Raw genomic sequence first — 14,181 nt, 5'->3', positions numbered from 1 at the left:
AACTCGGGATATTTTAGATTAAAAACTTAGTCATAAAAACATTGATTGTGTTGCAATATACTCAACATCTTCATCTGATGCTTCAGCAGCCTCAACCTCTGGTGCATGCTGACCAACTTCCATCGCCCGACTCATCTAACAAAACACATCACAAATTATAGATAAAATCATTCGATGATGGACATCCCATGCAGACATAGCGATCAGTCATCTTATCATCATCATGTCAGTCTCGCTACAAATTAAATTAATAATAGTGGGAGAGGGGGCAATGTCATCCATCGTATACAGACCCAAAAAAAACAATGCTGTCGCCTGTCATCAAGCCAAGCCCACCAAATCTTCTTAATCTGTCAATCATGGGTCACACCACACCACATTATAGACATCTCAATATATTCCAACTTCAGCTGCTATGTTCTCATCACATAATTTTTCTTTTCACTCGAGCTTCACATATCACAGAAGAGAATGAACCTAATCACATCAACAAACAAAGAAAAAGGAATGTCGGTTATAAAATTGTTTGTGCACCACTACATAGAACACCAACTCTTTGTACTCGCAAAAAAATCAATGGCATGCAAACCTGGTAATTTCTACCATCAGCTCGCCACATATAGAACATGAGCTACTACTTCCGAGGCACGACAGGAGGGAGCTGCTGGAGGCCTCCTGAGGGGCTGGCTCGATCGATTCAGAACGCCTAATCTTCGGTTGAGTAAAAGCAAAAAGGAATTCCTTGAAGGTCACCATTCCATTATTGTCTCAATTCATCTCTGCGTTCACCAAAGGAGTAAATATCCTGGCAGATATATAAACAGGTAATAACCATGATTGGACTGGAGTAATAATAACCAATACATAACTAAACTCGGAATATTTTGGATTAAAAACTTAGTCATAAAAACATTTATTGTGTTGCAATACACTTAACATCTTTGTGTAGTAAACAGGAGTGGGACAATTTCTATATATGTTGTTTAAGAAAAGTAATAGATAAATCAGCACACCACCGGTGGCTTTGCCGATGTAGGCCTCAACATCTTCATCTGATGCTTCAGCAGCCTCGACCTATGGTGCATGTTGACCAACTTCCATCGCCCGACTCATCTCACAAAACACATCGCAAATTATAGATAAAATCATTCGATGATGAGCATCCCATGTTGACATGGCGATCCGTCATCTTATCATCATCATGTCAATCTCGCTACAAATTAAATTAATAATAGCGGGAGAGGGGGTGATGTCATCCATAGAGACCTGAAGAGCAGCACACATAAGGCGAAAGCACTGCTGCCATCGTGTACAGACACAAAAAAACAATGTTGTCATCAAGCCAAGCCCACCAAATCTTCTTAATTTATGTCAATCATGGGTCACACCACACCACATTATAGCCATCTCAATATATTCCAACTTCAGCTGCTTTGTTCTCATCACATAATTTTTGCTCTGAATGACAAAACTACATTGAAAGCAGATATTACTAATTATAGTAGAAAAAGAGCAAACAGTTAACCTGAAGATGAAAAGCTTTGTATCTATCCCATCATAATTATGTTTTACATTTGGTCTGACTTGTATTTCTACCTAGCCATTCTCAGGTCGGAGGAGCAGACCATGCCATGCTTAGCAAGAAGTGAGCCATAACTTGTAGAATCTAAATTGATCACCATATGCTTAATTTTGTGTTCCAATGGTGTGGATATTCAAAAAATTACCTCTCATGTTCCTCGTCAGAATCCATTTCCTCATCAGAGTGTTCACGAGCTTGAGTATCCTCATTGCCATTATCCCTAATTTCATTTTGCACATCATGCTCTGCTGATTCAACAACTTCAAGTTCTTTTCAACCCTAAAAATGAAAAATATGAAAAACTAAAAAAATAGATGATCATGAACAAGCATGCTTTTTAGATGCTTTTGCAATAACAAACCATAGGTAAAGATAGAACATATGCATCCTATTAGAACGTACTTTACAATGCGTGAAAACATAATCTTATTCAACATCCTAATATTTTAACCATGTTTTTCCTTATCCACTCTATTATGTTTTTTCTAGACAGGCAAACAAATCAGCCTTCAAAATCAGTATTGCCTGAATACCAGTGCAACTAAATTCATTATCGGTGGGTACAAAAACTTAGTGGAAAATATCTAAATCGAAAATCTCATGCAATCTGAAAGCTGCTAGTCACAAACAATGTACTAAAACAAAAGGAATCAAAAAGTACCAGGGCATGAATCCACTGGCTGATAATTGGACGGAGATCACTCCTTAGCAGGTCTACTGAAAGTTGATAACGAGTTCAAGTCTACAGAATGTACTCAGTATCCACCTAAATCCACATGATGGGGTGGATTGGGGAGAAAAATTAACTTATGGCTCCTTTTTACACAAGTTGTCTGTTTAGTTCATGATTAGGAATGATGATAGCTAAGACTCCAGAGTATTAATTTGTAGAGTACCAACTGACATTTGGAGGAAGTTACCTTCTCAATGTTCTCTTTGATTGCATATTTGCACGCACGCTGGCAAATTTCTGTGATATCTGCTCCATTGAACCCTTGCGTGTACTTAGCAAGAGCATTCAAGTCCACATCCTTCGCCACAGGGGACTTCCTAAGGCAGGCCTTGAAGATCTGGAGCCTAGACTGCTCAGCAGGAAGTGGAATGTAGATCAGCTGGTCAAGACGCTCTGGCCTCAGCAGAGCGGGGTCAATGATATCAGGCCTGTTTGTAGCTCCAATAATAAACACAGTCAAACTAACAAGCAAGAAAAAAAGGAGATTCAGTGGTCTGCTACTGTGTTTAATTTTGTTTGCTTATTAGTACAGGAGGAAGTGTTTCCTCCAAAGAAGTAGATGGAATTTCTTTTAACTGCTTGACACGAAAGTTGGCATTTTTTTATCAGGCTGAGGTTGATGGTTCAAATGAGTCCAATGACTTTGAGCCTGGTTCACTTAACACAACAAACCAGCTCATATGCCAATGGCTATCTTTCACAATGCGACCAATTCACTGCACAGGTTGAGCCCATTGCTTCTACTGTGCCTTACATGGTTGGGAGGTTCTCCAGGATTCCAATTCGACAATAGATCAAGTAATAAAACGATACAGTTTTTATATGTTTCTGATGCTACTAATTTGTGGTTGCAGTGGTAGCCACAAAAGAGATTGGCCTGGATCAGGATCTTTCTATGGAAATCTTGATTCAGGTGGTGAATGCGGGGTACCAGCTCAGAATATGTTCTACGTGCCAGCAGAAAACCGTGAGCAGTTCTGGTATGAAATAAAACATGAAGCTACTGCTTATATACGTGGTCAAATACAAAGATATTTCTGGTTCAACTAAAATAAATAATAGACAGGCAAAAGAGGACATTAACAACCTTTTATGGTGTTTGATGAAGCTGAGATGGCTGAAATTTCACTACTCATGACACCTGCAAAAAGTCAAAAACAAATACTTATGGCAGTTAACAAATACAACATTGAAGCTATTTGTTGATGGAGCTGAGCTGTGCATCATTGTCCATCTAGAAAGTTACAGTATTTTCCAACCTTTTTTCTGTAAGAAGCTCTCATCGAACATCAGCTTATAATTCTAGGTACTCAACGGACTACGGGATGTTCCGTTTCTGCGTAAGCCAATACCGAGTTGGACTGGAGGCCAGGAACGGAGCAGTACAGGTTCATCGAGCACTGCCTGTCATCTGTTGATCGGCAGAAACAGCCATGGCTCATCTTCCTCGCGCACCGTGTCCTGGGTTACTCGTCAGCCACCTTCTACGCCGACGAAGGAACGACCGAGGAGCCCATGGGCCACGAGTGCCTTCAGCCACTCTGGTAGAAGTACAAGGTCGATATCGCTATGTACGGTTTCAATAAATTATATAAAAATGAACACCACATATTAATTATTATAATCTAACTCAAAATCTCAAATTCTTACACAATACGAACCAAACCGGCAATTTCCTCTAGACACTTATACAAAGGGCAGTTTATGGCAAAAAAAAGTACTACTTTCTGACTTTTAATGGTTAAAAAATTCAGTCAGAAGCCTCTCTAGCTCTATTAACCACATTGATTTCAGATAGAGCACAAGTAATGAGTCCTTTGAAATGCTAATCGCATGCTATTCTTAAGATTGAGCAATATTCAATCCAAAATCTGTATTCCTTGGCTTCTTCAAGGAAGGAAGTATTATTTTTTAGTACAACCTGAACTAAACTTTTGTTTGGTTACTGAAAAGATGCAAATTCTTCTTATAATTCTTTTACAAAACATTGGAGACTTAAGCATTGGGTAAGTGATATCTCACGAATGTGAGTAACTATGTTTTAGTATTTCTTATGAGCAACATAGCTGCAACCATAAATACAACAAAGCATCGTATTAACAGAGGAAGAAACCAAATAAATTATATGGCAACCAGAGAGGAAATATATGGTACAAGCATATAACATTAGTTCTAAATAAGCATCTGTTCTTGTTCTATTTTCACCCTATTTAAATAAGCAACACAAAAGAACCCATTCAATCACACACTCCATAATTCAATTGTCGGATAATAAAAAACAACTAAAATTACTACTTCAACTTGGTGAAGCTGCAATCAGACCTTACATTTAAGTATTTAACTAAATCTATATAGGCAAGACCCAGTAATGCAGTCCCATTCCTATTATCCAGTACAAGAAGAGAAACAATAGGAAACTTATTCCAACATCAGTTGCCCAAACTTGAAAACCAACAAAAGCATGAAACAACATAAAAATAATTTATGTGTTACTTATCTCATAGCATTTAGAAATGTCACACCATGATAGCAGCTAGGTAACAAATTGTTTAAAACAGACTGTTGATCATAAGGAAGTAGGTGGGCTGAGATGCCTGCTTGCACTTTAAAATTGCACCAAATCGATGCAAAAATTAAGGTCCAGTCCCAACCGCTTCTTGAAAGTTGATCACACCGGGATGGAGATGGACAGGGAGACAAAAGATAAGGGTTGAAGCTGAGATCAAGAAGGGGGAAGACGAAGCTAAAGAGAACTGATATCATGGCGAAAAACGCACATGCAGGTCGCTATGTTTTTTTGCGAGGAAGTTGAAACAGAGCAGTGGAAAGAATGGTGGCAGTTCGTCTAACTTAAGTGGACACTATTACCAAGAAAGGCGAGAATGTTTAGTGTCAACACAACATCCTGATAAGTGATAAATGGTTATAATTTTGCAAAAAAAAGTTCCTAGAATTTGTTATATGACAAAGCAAAAATTCTCGTCTAGAGCACATAGGCCGACAACACTTAAACTACTCAGATGCTATCCTGACTGTTACAAGGCCTTAATGATGTTATTACATTGCACAGGGAATCTGGATTCCTATATATCATAACATATTTGTTGTTGTATATGCAATTATTATGCATTCCAGTTTTAGTTTGGAGTTGCAAAACGGATTCAGTTACAGGTGTGCTTGTTCAATTATATAGAAAAAATGTCTGTACCAGAAGTAACATACGGAATTTTTTATACCTATAAAGCTGCTATAGAATAATATGTATTTGTATATTACTTTTTCTAACTCCACATAAACATACTCTCCAGAATTAGTTTTAGAAATAATGTGACTATGCTCAAGAACCATGCATACAAGATAATCTAGCAGTAGCATGTGAAATTCTCATTATAGTAGTAGTTCGACCATAATGATTCTTTCTGTTTTGTGCTAGTATACATCAAAGCTGAAATGTACATCAAGGGCTAACTACAACTTGATGAAATGTACTTCAAGAGGTAACTATGATATATGACGAAGAAAAATCTACCGTACAAACAGTAAAGGCATTGGATATCTTTTAGTCTAGATGCTTCTTATCTATAGAGAGTAAGGATTTAGGATGTTCATTCTTTTCAGAAAAAGCTGTTGTTACCAGAAAAAAATGTACACAGTGAGCACGTGATTTTAGCTTACATTCTGTAGGCTTAGGAATATATTTCGCAAGCCGATACTACCTTTCCATTGACGAACCATGTTGGAAACCTTCAAGACCAGAAGCGGCACATTCTGCAGTCCTTTACTTTCCATTACCAGCTCAATTTGGGAAATATTCCACATAGTCTAGAATTTTTGTAGCTTCACCACCAAACATATAAACATCTGGTTAGATTGAAAAGTGGTTCTGACCTTTTTGTGTTGTACTTCCAATATCTTCAGAAACTCTCCTAGTTGCTCGGAACTACCAAAATACAGTATATTGTAGTAGAATTCAGTTGATATGTTATCACATAACATATGGAGAAAAAATACATGTCAGTTTATTATAAAGCACCTCTCCTCCAAACGGATAGTTCGCACTGGTAGAAATTTTAGAAGGAAAAACAACGCGGAGCAGACGGAGAGCAAGAGCGCTCTGCCCACCTGTGCCAGTCCAAAGAAACCAACAAAATCAGCAGGTCTTTGTGAGTCCCATGGGTAATGAGAAGTGGTAAGCACGAGGCAGCGATCGGTTGATCTGACCCAAGTTGATGCTTCTGTTGATTGCGCCTAAGAACTTGGAGCCACCAAGAGAGAACATGTTGGACTTCAAAAGCGGCTCGTTGGCACTGGACGAGTACATGATTCCAGCTCCGAAGTGAGGGCTCTGCAACGTGGTTTGTTAGCCCCGCTCCCGGAAGAAGATTTGACAGCATTTGTTTAAGCAGCATAACATTTAAGGGGATGCACGTCCTTGCCTGCTCCGGCAGAGCTAGACGACGACGTTGTCGGGTTTGACGGTGTGGAGGACGCGGAGAGGTGCGAGGTGCCGAGGATCCACACGTCCTCGAGCTCCATGAAGTTTAGCAGCCACCACGCCGGGACAGGGCCAAACTGTCGCCACGATACGCGTACAAGCGCACCAGACTCGACCAGACCCGCCAGCGAGGGGTTCCCTGCGGTGGCGGCGGCACCCCAACCAACTCGTAGATTCTAATCGTCTGCAACAATCAAACGCAAAAAAACGTATACCACCATAGAAAATAAGCTTGAGCTAATACCTCTGGAGAAAGCCCTTCTGGAGTCAGCCCCTTCTGTGAGCTCCAAATCCAAATCGCTGGAGTCGGCTTTGAAGTCCTCATCGTCTTACGCAGCGAACGAGCGTCTGCCGCCCCTCTTGAACTTCTTCTTCGGCTGCTAGATGTCCCACTCCATGAGCCGGCGCGGCGCTGGCTCGCGAAGGACGGCAAGGATCGCGTCGCCGCACAGCACGGAGCGGGGTTGCGGGGTGGGGACTCCATGGAGCGTCCACACCATGCAGATCGGTCTTCCAGGGAGATATTGGGAGCGGCAGATCGGGGGAGGGGGAGTAAATCGCGCATACGTACAGAGACTCCATGGAAGGCGTCCACGCGATGCAGAGATTGGGAGCGACAAATCGGGTACTTCATGTAGGTGAGGCAGATCGGGGGAGTGGATCACGCGGATCGACATTCCAGGGAGAGATTTGGGAGCGGCAGATCGAATACTTCCATGGAGGTGAGGCAGATCGGGGGGAGTGGATTGCGCGGACGTCATTGCTAGAAGTGGAGATCACGGCGAGGAGAGGCGGGTCCACGTGCGGGCGAGGGGGGAGGGACAGGCGAGATTTCTGCGGCGGGACGACAGTCGGGGAAGATGGGGCGGCGCGATGTGCGGGAGCGGGGGCACGACAACTGTGGACGCCCTCCTTGCTGTCTTATAGAGTAGTAATAGATTTTAGTTTTGCTAAACCGATTATTTAAAGTATTCAAATTGATAGAGGACCTATATATATAGAGAATCCAGCAGCGTCCTCTAAATTTAGAGGACCGTTTAGAGAACGTTGTTGTGGAGCGTAGATGATCGTTTAATACTCTATATTTAGGGTACAAAAGTCTTTAGAGAGCCTAAAACTGACCAGTTTTGTAAACCCACTGAACATTCACGTTCGCAGCGCAGGCATCGAACACAAAGTAGCTGGCGGCTCGGCGCACCTACAGCGCCGTATACCGAGTCCGAGACCACGACTCCACGAGACGACACAAACCCCAGTTTAGGAACAGTTGGAAAAGAGGGAGAAATGGAGAACGGCGGCGGCAAAGGCGACGTTCCCAACGATGCGAACGAACGTAAGGAATCGTTCCCCCTGTGCCTTCTGGTGGGCTCGTTCTTCCTCTTCTCTTCTTTGCGTTTTGGGCCGGTTTTCTGCATCCACGATTTTGTGGAGTTTGATCGTCTCTTACCAAGAGGGGTGTAACCTTGTTTCATTTGCGAAATTTGAGGGCACCTTGAAGTTGTTTCGATCGCTGGGTTGCTTTACTCAGGCTTAGTTCATGGGTGTTCGTGTTTTTGAGTATTCTTTATTTGGTGTTGGCAGATTGCCCTGGAACGCAGTCGGAGGAGGCGGGGAAGGCGGATGCCTGCGCTGGGTGCCCCAACCAGCAGATTTGCGCCACCGCCCCCAAGGGCCCCGATCCCGGTAATTGGATCATTTCATGTCCTTTTACTGAATTCCATTCGATTCTTTGACTTGCTCTGGTGCTGATGTACTGTTATCTCTATCATATCATTTTGTTTTTTAATCAGAATTAGCTTAGTTTATTTACATTTTGTTACAATGGTTGTGGATTTGGTAAGACTTTTGGATTTGAGGATTTACGACAGCTGCAAGTGTTTATAGGTGTAGGCCAAGTGCTAGTAGGAACTAGCCTGTAGTTTTGAGCAGTCGAGGTCCAGAAACAAAGAAATTTTAGCACAAATAGAAGAGTCTGGATTTGCACTAAACATGTACCCGGTCGATCCAATTATATGATTGAATGTTGATGCAATCGAATATATGGGTTGTTCAAAGTAAGTTTCTTTGTCAGATACTCAGATTAGTATTAAAACAATGTGACTGGCTGAAGGAAGAAGGATAGGGGCTTGGGATGATGTGGTTCCTGTAAAGCAATTCATTGTGGTCCAAACATGCAGTAACATCCAGGGGGCAGCTGTAGTTCTGATGCCACATCCTGCTACCACTGCTGCTAAAGAAGGTTCAAACATGGATGGATCTTTGATTTTGGCTAGAAAGATTAGAAGAGTATCCAGATTTCATATTTGAATGTTGTTCCAATTATTTGAGGGGTTTGCTAGACAGTAGATTCTGTTGCTTCAAACCTGTGTTGACTGCACTATAGGGATTGACAGATCACATGGAAAGCCTCACTGTTAAATTGTTATAATGCGTGATTATGGTAACTATAGTTGGCGAACTCTTGCTAGTGATTAGGCTTTTTAGTATGCTCTTTATTGTCAATTCTACTGTTAATCATAGCCTTTTGAGCACTCAAGGTCCAAAAACGAAGGGAGTTGAACTGAAGTTTTCAGCTGCCCAATAAATTTTTTTCACCAGACAAGTACCTATCCAGCGTCCAGTCTAATCAACTTAATAATTAATTAAATGTTGAAGCAATTAGATTTGTGATTTCTTCAGTGTTTTATCTATCGGCATAAAAACACTGTAAGGGAAGTGGTAGAGACTTAGGAAAATGCAATTTCTGTAAAATAATTCACCTACAACCTGTTCAATTCCTTATAAACAACTCATTATGTCCTGTTCATTCTTGTAAAAGAATTCATGATGACCTGTTGTGACTTGTGATATCCAGATGCCACATTCCTTAAGTCCAAAAAGATATGAATAGTTCACTACAACTAATGCTATGGAAGCTTCTAACTTTGATGGACCTTGAATGTGGTGAGATTTCGTATGCTTTTCTATTTGGATCTTGTTCCAAGCGTTTGAGATTTTTCTAGTGCTAGGTTGTAGGCTCTAAAAGGGCAGCCTTGGCGCAGTGGTAAACTAGCTAAATCTACTGCCTTGTGACTAGGAGGTCGTAGGTTCGAGTTGTGGAAATAGCCTCTGCAAATGCAGGGAAAGACTGCGTACTATAGACCCAAATGGGTCCAATCCTTCTTTGGACCCACACAAGCGGGAGCACATTCAACGGGCTGCCCTTTTTTTGCTAGGTTGTAGGCTCTGTTGATTCAAACCTGCCTTTTTATTACCGGACAAAGAATTACCATACAAAGAATGGCAGATCACAACACAAATAAAAGAATCTTCTTTGGAAAAAAATATTAACAATCATTTTTTGTTACTTCTGATACATACTTCTTAGCTACCTTGGATCTCTATGATCTTTGAAAGGTTGTCTATGGAGAAGGAATATGAGAGATTTTACAATTTGTGCTATTTGAATGTCAGTATGTTGACCTATTTGCTAAAGCTGCTTCAGTGAATTGCCTCCATTTTCAGTAATGAGAAGCTTTACAAACATTGTACATAGTCCATCTGCTTGTAGTAAATGTTGAAGCTTGAAGAATTTATGTGATTATCTTCTATTCCTTCACTATATGCTTACTGGATGTTAGAAACTACATGTTTTCAGTGTGACTGTCATCAATGCTATAAACAATGCTTGTCTTAAATGTAATCATCAACAAACCTGAAAGCGATTTAGTCATTGTAATTTATTTTCGATATATTTCACTGGAGCAAAGCATCATGTTTAAAATGCCAAATGTCTGGTTACCTTAACTTCTGTAGTTGGTGGCCGTTTATCTTAAGCTAGGATTTTTGCATGTAGTTCAATGTGATTGTTAGCAGTAGGTGAGTGAATGAACTCTATATACATGGGCACTATTTACATGGTGCCTGTATATCTGCTAGGCTAAAGTAAACTGATTATTGACTGGTTGTATTTTGCAGATGTGGTTGCTATTGTTGAGAGGTTGGCTACTGTGAAACACAAATTATTAGTTTTGTCTGGAAAGGGAGGTGTTGGAAAGAGCACATTCTCAGCCCAACTCTCCTTTGCCTTAGCTGAAATGGACCATCAGGTTGGCCTTCTTGACATAGATATATGTGGCCCTAGCATCCCAAAAATGTTAGGCCTCGAGGGACAAGATATTCATCAGAGCAACCTTGGTTGGTCACCTGTGTATGTCGAGTCCAACCTTGGCGTGATGTCGATTGGTTTCATGCTGCCTAATCCAGATGACGCTGTCATATGGAGGGGTCCCCGCAAGAATGGACTGATCAAGCAGTTCTTAAAGGATGTTGACTGGGGGGAGATTGACTATCTTGTAGTGGATGCTCCTCCAGGAACATCTGATGAGCACATCTCGATTGTGCAATACCTTCAAGCCACAGGAATTGATGGCGCTATAATCGTCACAACTCCGCAGCAGGTCTCTCTTATTGACGTGAGGAAGGAGATAAACTTCTGCAAGAAGGTCGGCGTTCCTGTCCTAGGTGTTGTGGAGAACATGAGTGGCCTGAGGCAGCCACTTTCAGATCTCAGTTTCGTCAAGCCTGGTGAGGCGGGCGAGACAGACGCGACAGAGTGGGCCCTGAACTACATCAAGGAGAAAGCCCCTGAGCTTCTGTCAGTCATGGCCTGCAGCGAGGTATTTGATAGCAGCAAGGGAGGCGCCGAGAAGATGTGCCGTGAAATGGGGGTTCCTTTCCTTGGCAAGGTGCCCATGGATCCGCAGCTGTGCAAGGCGGCTGAGGAAGGGAGGTCATGCTTCAGTGATCAGAAATGCGGTGCCAGTGCGCCGGCTCTTCAGAGCATTGTAAAGAAGCTGATCAAGACTGGGTGAGAAAATAATGTTGGCCTGCTGGGAATCTGGTAGTGAGAATTGAGATGAACAGGTGTCAGAGTTGTCATGACCAATATATATGTTATTGTGTTTTGAACACTGAATCTGTGTATTAGACTATTAGTGCCAGTACTAGTATTGGATCTGTAAGTTTTTTTTTGTTCGTGAATCACCAGTGGGTGGACTGGGTGTACAAACTGCGGCCATATTTCTGCTCCACGAAGTGAAATATGTTTCGAGGCACTGCCTGTATCACGAATCATGCTTAGCCTAGGTTAATACCATCTCGCTTGCGTGAGGGGGTTATGGCTGGCTTATAAAGGTGAGCTTCCCTCTTCTCTCAAGCCCGGGTTTTAACGAGTGGGCTGAGCTTGTTGCTGAAAGCTGTCGCGTAGTCTGTGGGAGGGGGCGTGGCCGACTTGTAAGGGCAAGTTTCCCTCCTCTCTCAAGCCCGAGTTTTGAGATGTGAGTGCGGGGCTCGCTGCTGAAGGTCGACCCACGAGCGTATGAACGCCGAAATGCATATCGAGTGTGTGCTTTTCGGCGGACTGGCCCATGTACGTTGACAAATACCATATCGCCTGTGTGAGGGGGCCGTGTTCGACTTATAAGGGCGAGCTCCCTTCTCTCTAAAGCTCAGGTTTTTGAGATGTGAGTGTGGGGCTCGCTGCTGAAGGCCGACCCACGAGCACATGAACGTCCAAACGCATGTCGAGTCTGGGCTTTTCGGCAGACGACTTAGGTACGCTGACAAATGGTATCAGAGCTAGCATCACCATGCCCCCTAAGGGGCTTCCTAGGGGGATGGGGTGCTAGGAGCTCGTATAGATGGGCAAATGGGTCGCCCGGCACGACACTTACACTAGCAATATAAGGCACGTCACTATTAGGCACTATTAGTAATCGTGTTGTGCCGTGCCAGTACTAGTGCCTAACCAGCGCCCCAGACACTACACTATAGTGCCTAATCGTGTTGTGCTGGCATTATACGGTACTAACACCTAATAGTACTCGTACCAGCTCAGACACTATTTCATTTTAAAAGCTCAAAAAATATAAAAGATCTTTAAGATTATGTATATAATTTTAAAACTTGAATATTTATACTATTATAAAGTGAATCATTATCATAACAAATAACAATTTACAATCACATGCACACATCACAATTACATCTATCTATCATCGGTTGGTCTAAGTCGTGTCTAACCGTGTCAGTCACTTAATCGCGTCGTGCTCGTGCCAGTCCATCGTGCCGGGGTGACGGCCAAAACACGACATTAGACCCGTGTCATACTGGTACTGACACTATATGAATCATGCACGTGTTGTGCCGAAGCACTATGAGTCGTGTCGTGCTTAGTGTCAGTCTATTTAGCACAATCCATTTGGTCATCTATAGATGTCGCCGTCGGGTGGCCCGGTTTAGTGCCACCCCACTAGAGGGAGGGGGCGTGACTGGTTTATAAGGGTGAGCCTCCCTCTTCTCAAGCTCGGGTTTTGAAACGAGTGGGCGGGGCTTGCTGCTGAATGAAAGCTGTCACGAGCGCGAACGTCCGAACGCTTGCCGAATGTGGGCTGGGCCGGGTAGACGCTGACAGCCTGAATGATGGTTGAATGCTTTGTATTTGCACGTACAAGAACTGAGTGATATCCCTCTCCTCTTATCTGTGAAAACATAACTACCGGAGTACCGGTACTCCAGAAGAATTGTTTTATCCACAAAGTTTCAGAGAATTGAATGTGCTTGTTGACGCCTTTTTGGAGCGCTAAACACTCAACAAGAACCGTGGCGGTGCTCTCTGGTCAGGCGCGGACGGTCCGCGACCTGGCGCAGGGGCTAGGGTTTCCTGCCTGACGGTCTGCGCCCTGGGGCCGGACGGTCCGCGTGTGCGCAGGGGCGGCGGAAGATCGCCGGCGGCGCCTGGATCTCCCTCCCGGGAGGGACCCCATCGGGGAAGAGAGATCCTAGGAGTTGTCTAGGCTCAGGCAGGCCGACCTAGACTCCTCTAATCCACGTAGAGTCGAAGAGAGGCAAAGAATTTGGGGATCGGAAGGCTAAACTAGAACTAGACTAGAACTACTCCTAGGAAATAAATGTGAAATAGAAGTGTTTTGATTCGATTGATGATTACAAATCGGCCGTATACCTCTCTATTTATAGAGGCGGGGGCTGGACCCTTTACAAACTAATTTCCGAGTTATTTCCGCGGATTTAGCTAACAATCGTAGCACAAAACTCGGAACCCTAAACTGCTCTGCGCACGCGCGGACCGTCCGCCGGCTCAAAGTGGTGCCCAACATATGCCCCCCTGCCTTTTGGTGGAGCTGAGCAAATCCAAAAGCATTTTAACTCGATGTGAATACATCGGTTTTTTTAAGCATCTTGCCACATACTAGGATGGTACTGCTTGAGAAAACGCCTGTTCAAAGCCTTGGCTAAACCTTGCCTTGTAATATTTGTAGTAAATAGGCGTTACCAGACATTACCTGTTTAACTTTGTAAGGACCCTCCCAG

General features: G+C 43.0%; 1 protein-coding gene and 3 long non-coding RNA genes across 6 annotated transcripts; 1 reads left to right on the top strand and 3 right to left on the bottom strand.

Annotated features, from left to right (window-relative positions):
- Positions 1-67: 67 nt before the first annotated feature.
- LOC111591313 (uncharacterized) lies at positions 68-1,068 on the bottom strand. The gene is made up of 3 exons (XR_002750478.1): positions 590-1,068; positions 294-477; positions 68-135 (listed from the first exon to the last, which is right to left on the bottom strand). It is a non-coding gene; the product is annotated as an uncharacterized lncRNA (long non-coding RNA).
- A 201-nt stretch (positions 1,069-1,269) lies between these two features.
- On the bottom strand, positions 1,270-3,459 carry LOC109939384 (uncharacterized). Its single transcript, XR_002268781.1, has 3 exons — positions 3,403-3,459; positions 1,728-1,802; positions 1,270-1,471 (listed from the first exon to the last, which is right to left on the bottom strand). It is a non-coding gene; the product is annotated as an uncharacterized lncRNA (long non-coding RNA).
- A 2,659-nt stretch (positions 3,460-6,118) lies between these two features.
- On the bottom strand, positions 6,119-6,580 carry LOC103653731 (uncharacterized). The gene is made up of 3 exons (XR_002268780.1): positions 6,537-6,580; positions 6,349-6,437; positions 6,119-6,255 (listed from the first exon to the last, which is right to left on the bottom strand). It is a non-coding gene; the product is annotated as an uncharacterized lncRNA (long non-coding RNA).
- Positions 6,581-7,958: 1,378 nt separating this feature from the next.
- Positions 7,959-11,915, top strand: LOC100282965 (nucleotide-binding protein 1). Of its 3 annotated transcripts, none has more exons than XM_035966932.1 (4): positions 7,959-8,143; positions 8,392-8,493; positions 9,665-9,753; positions 10,768-11,915. In XM_035966932.1, the coding sequence occupies exons 3-4, from the start codon at positions 9,693-9,695 to the stop codon at positions 11,661-11,663; spliced, it is 957 nt and encodes a 318-aa protein (XP_035822825.1). In that variant the 5' UTR covers positions 7,959-8,143; positions 8,392-8,493; positions 9,665-9,692; the 3' UTR covers positions 11,664-11,915.
- Positions 11,916-14,181: the final 2,266 nt, after the last annotated feature.

Source organism: Zea mays, chromosome 4 (assembly GCF_902167145.1).
Source record: "Zea mays cultivar B73 chromosome 4, Zm-B73-REFERENCE-NAM-5.0, whole genome shotgun sequence".
Lineage (NCBI taxonomy): Eukaryota > Viridiplantae > Streptophyta > Magnoliopsida > Poales > Poaceae > Zea > Zea mays.
The sequence above is the reverse complement of the archived record's forward strand: the minus strand, read 5'-3'. Positions and strand labels throughout refer to the sequence as shown.